Raw genomic sequence first — 4,382 nt, 5'->3', positions numbered from 1 at the left:
GTCAGTTGAAGCAGAAGAACCCTCTTTGATTGGAGGTGAAACACCTTCTAGAGCCACAAAGAGAAGTCCAGCTGATTCTTACTTCAGTGCTTCTCGGAGACTTTTCATTTCTTCGGTTTTAACTGACCGATGGAGAGTCTCAGATGTATACGGCCCCAGCTCACATGGCTAATGACTCATTAACGACCCATAATAACGTACGCATCATGTGGACCGTGTAGGTTTGTGTTCTGCAGCAGGTTATTCTCACAGTTCGGCTACATGTGAAGTTAAACAGGCTTCTTTCTGTATGTTTTAGCTCTGTGGAAAACTCTGTTAGGGTCCAGCATGACAATCGGTGCACAAAGGTGGCAGATTCTGGACTTTCAGTTAAATGAAAAAGTCCAGTTTCTGGATAAAAAAGTTTCCGGGTGTGAGTTTGTTCGAGACAGTAGCTGCTTGTTTCATAAGTCAGACTCTGTTTTCTTCCACCAGACGTCGTTTCCTCACCAGGCTGCTCTTCCTTCACCTAAATCCACCAGACAGCTGTTCAAGAAGCACTGCAACAAGGTGGGATCTGCTGAGCTCACGACTGTTCAGTGATTTCAACCACGAGGCTCTGTCTGACCTTATGTTTGTTGTTCTGTGTCTTCAGAAGGGATTATGCAAACCGGTGCATCTCCACAGCCTCCTGACTGAGGCCATACAGGGAGGAGGTCAGTGCAGCCTTCCTGCTTTTAGGAGCAGATTAAAACACTTGTTCTGTCTTGTTTCTTATTTCAACACCAACATTGTTTTTGAAGTTTAATCCTCGTAGTGCCCGGAGGAACGGGTGACCTTTAGTGTTCCTTTAAACAGTTTGTACAGAACGCAGCAGCAAAGTGTTGTGTGATTCCAACCTTTCCACTGAGCAACTTGTTTGGACTTCAGCCGGTTTTGGAGACGATAGTTTAGCGTTTCACAGCAGCAGAAGAAGCGGCACTGATGAGGAGCTACAGTTATCTTCCCCAGAAAAGGAACAAAGACAGGATGTCGGGGGATATTTGCATTTTGGTGAAAACATGTTGTGACTGCTGCATTTTCTTTTTGGTGTCAACCTCACTGAAGCAGCCCCGTCTCTGGTTCATTAGCACAACAATAGAAGCATTCATGCCACTGATAGAGTTCACAGCCCAAACACTCACCACATGAATGGAACAAAATGGAGCACAATAGAGTTTTATTGGCATTTGCACTTTACAGTACAGGTACATTGGAATGCTTTAGAGTTTTATATGTAAGAAAAACAGAAAAATAATGAATGTTTTACACAAAACTAAATCGATGATCTCCTGTGTTCGTTCAGTGCTTGCCGGCAGCGAGAAGTATTTGGTGTTGGAGCACTGCAAGAGCCTGGTGGTCCTCATGGATGTATCCTTAACAAAACAGCATCACAGGAAGGAAGTACAGTAAAGTGAGTATTTGTGATTTTGGCAGGAGAGCAAAAGATGTCGTCGTTGTTGGGACAACAAAGGTCTTGTGTCAGGGCCTGGATAGCTCAGTCGGTAGAGCATCAGACTTTTAATCTGAGGGTCCAGGGTTCAAGTCCCTGTTCAGGCGAGACTAGTTTTAAACTGACAATAAATAAAAGTTGCACAACAGAGTTCAGTCGCTCCCAGTTGTGTCTCTACATTAGCAGCAGAAACACACAGGTTCATGAGCATCAGTTGGTCAAAGTGAACACTTACACAATAAAGTTCTCCAACATCTGGAACTAAATCTCAGCATTTCACATTTCTAACCTGCTGCAGTTGTTTCCTGTGGATCAGATACAGTCTGTTGTGTTGAATGTTGACACAAGTTGTGATTGAACATCTGGTCCATAGTTTATGATTCAAGTGTCTTAAAACTTGACTGGTCTGAACTGGGACTCGAATCCTCAACTCTCAGATTAAAAGTCTTCACACGGTGTGAGATAACAGGTTGTAGTGAGACGAAGGTGAACATCTGACAGTCTGTAGGACGCGAGCTGGGAAGCAGGACTACGACAGAGGTTCACTGCTTAACCACAGTCATAACCTACTGGTACACATACATACAGTTTAAAACTAGTCTCGCCTGAACAGGGACTTGAACCCTGGACCCTCAGATTAAAAGTCTGATGCTCTACCGACTGAGCTATCCAGGCTCTGGAAACCTGAAAATTCCCTCTCAAAATCCAAAATTACATTCTTCCATTTATAATTACAACATAATGCAGCACAAACACTGAACTGTGAGCATCAGACCTTTAATCTGAAGGTTTCAGGTTTGTTCCAGAAAGCAGGTTTAACAAACTCTGACCCTGAAGTCTGAGTTGAATCCTGACATCATTTCCATTTCTTGAACAGCTGATCAGACTGAGTCCAATCAAAGACTCAGATGATGCATCATAATCACAAGTCAACATGTCACTTTTTAGGTATAACTAACATTTCTTTACATTGGAGGCAAACTTTGTTAAACACTCCACTCATCACCACCATGTTTGCAGAGATTCCCTTTGACTCCCGATTCAGCATCGTTGGTACAGTTTGGGACTGAACCTCTTTGTTTCTCTTGTCCTTAATGCGAGCATCTTAAAACTAGTGTCGCCTGAACAGGGACTTGAACCCTGGACCCTCAGATTAAAAGTCTGATGCTCTACCGACTGAGCTATCCAGGCTCTGTGAAGTACTGACATTCCTCTCAAAATGCAAAAGTAAATTCCTACATTTTGATCAAATGCAGCAGAAACACAGTGAACTCTGAGCCTCAGACCTTTAATCTGAAGGTTTTAGTTTCTTGAACAGCTGATCAGACTGGGTCCAATCAACTCTTCAATAAAGACTCAGATTATTAAAACTTAACAGATGATGCATGACGATCACAAGTCACTTTTTAGGTGAATTAACATTTCTTTACATTTTAGGAAGAGTTTGTTGAACATTTCCATTTACATTCCATCCACCACATATTTGCAGATTCAGCGTTGTTCACAGGGTTTCTGACTGATCCGTTGTGTTTCTCATGTCTTTAAATGTATGATTCACTCACCTAAAGGTCATATTGCCTGAACAGGGACTTGAACCCTGGACCCTCAGATTAAAAGTCTGATGCTCTACCGACTGAGCTATCCAGGCTCTGGAAAGTCTGTTTGATGCGACCAGAATCGACTAATTTGTCTCATCACCACTTTGGAGTCTGTCGTAGATATTAACCAGAGATTTGAGTAAATAAAACTCTCACGCAGAGCCTGGATAGCTCAGTCGGTAGAGCATCAGACTTTTAATCTGAGGGTCCAGGGTTCAAGTCCCTGTTCAGGCTTTAAACTGATGATAAACAAAAAAAGCAGCACAACAAGAACTAACTCTACACCTGTTAAATCAATGTGTTGCTCAAACAGACACTTGGTTAGTATTTTCAGCTACATTTTGTCACTCTCATGAACACATATTTACCAATCTTCTCTAAACTCTTACATTACGTCTCTGCAGTGTTTCTGTTTGTTGAGGACTGCCGTGGGTTCGTTTTTTCCTCTAATTTCCTTGACCTCAGGGTTTCTGCAGAGTCAGGGCATCGCTCAGCTGAACTGGGACGAGTTCCTGAGTCTGTGGGACAAGATCCGGAAGTGGACGGTGAGACAAACAACAACAACAACAACAACACATGACAAAATAGTGGAAGTAGACGCTGAACACAAACAGCTGCATGTGTGTCTTTTACTAAAGTAGGAAGCTTTTCTCATCAGAGGCTGAAAACAGATGCGTGTTTGACGTGTCTGAAAGGTGTGTTCATCGCTTCTGTGCAAATCAGCAATGGGACGTCAGTTTAATTTCAGATTTTTTTACTTTTGTTGTGTGTTTGTTCCAGTTTAATGTACATAATTGTGCCCACAATGCACCACAGCAGTCAAACACATCTGATGTTTGTTGGTTCAATCTCTCCTCAGGATATTTTCTTGGTTTATGACAAGAACAAGACGCAGCGTCTGGAGTATCAGGAGGTGGCTCCGGCTCTGAAGGCAGCAGGTACGACACAAACACACAAACACAGCAGGTTTTATATCCTTAAACATTTCTGGTTTCATTTGGATTCAGACTCCACACATGTCATGAACAGTCTGACCAGCAGGTGGAGCCAAAACACTTTTCATTAATTCTTCTTTGCTTTTTGACATGATTCCTTCTCAAAGGCGTCAGTGACTCATTATATTTTTATATTTACTCTGACTACATTAAAATATAGATATAACATGTCATTTAAAGATTTTTTTTAATGTTGAATCACCATTTTCTCAATAAATATATTTATTTTATGATTAGTACTGTAATTATTATCATTTTGTCCTTGTTTTTATGGTTTTACTCTTTATTTTTTAATTAACTTCATGTGAAATTTTTGAC

At 41.5% G+C, this 4,382-nt stretch overlaps 1 protein-coding gene and 5 non-coding genes across 6 annotated transcripts in view; 3 read left to right on the top strand and 3 right to left on the bottom strand.

Moving 5' to 3' along the window:
* LOC103358183 (calpain-9) overlaps window positions 1–4,382 on the top strand; it is a 34,646-nt gene that overhangs the window by 22,275 nt on the left and 7,989 nt on the right. The window contains exons 13-17 of the mRNA XM_008283057.1: window positions 475–549; window positions 635–695; window positions 1,325–1,389; window positions 3,546–3,614; window positions 3,929–4,007. Of these exons, the coding sequence (XP_008281279.1) occupies window positions 475–549; window positions 635–695; window positions 1,325–1,389; window positions 3,546–3,614; window positions 3,929–4,007 (349 nt within the window). The remainder of the gene's footprint in view (window positions 1–474; window positions 550–634; window positions 696–1,324; window positions 1,390–3,545; window positions 3,615–3,928; window positions 4,008–4,382) is intronic.
* trnak-uuu (transfer RNA lysine (anticodon UUU)) lies at window positions 1,506–1,578 on the top strand. The gene has a single exon. It is a non-coding gene; the product is annotated as a tRNA-Lys (tRNA).
* Window positions 2,074–2,146, bottom strand: trnak-uuu (transfer RNA lysine (anticodon UUU)). The gene has a single exon. It is a non-coding gene; the product is annotated as a tRNA-Lys (tRNA).
* Window positions 2,590–2,662, bottom strand: trnak-uuu (transfer RNA lysine (anticodon UUU)). Its single transcript has one exon. It is a non-coding gene; the product is annotated as a tRNA-Lys (tRNA).
* trnak-uuu (transfer RNA lysine (anticodon UUU)) lies at window positions 3,047–3,119 on the bottom strand. The gene has a single exon. It is a non-coding gene; the product is annotated as a tRNA-Lys (tRNA).
* trnak-uuu (transfer RNA lysine (anticodon UUU)) lies at window positions 3,231–3,303 on the top strand. Its single transcript has one exon. It is a non-coding gene; the product is annotated as a tRNA-Lys (tRNA).

The sequence above is a fragment of the Stegastes partitus genome, unplaced genomic scaffold (genome assembly GCF_000690725.1).
Source record: "Stegastes partitus isolate 25-593 unplaced genomic scaffold, Stegastes_partitus-1.0.2 Scaffold296, whole genome shotgun sequence".
Taxonomy (NCBI): Eukaryota; Metazoa; Chordata; class Actinopteri; family Pomacentridae; genus Stegastes; species Stegastes partitus.
The sequence above is the reverse complement of the archived record's forward strand: the minus strand, read 5'-3'. Positions and strand labels throughout refer to the sequence as shown.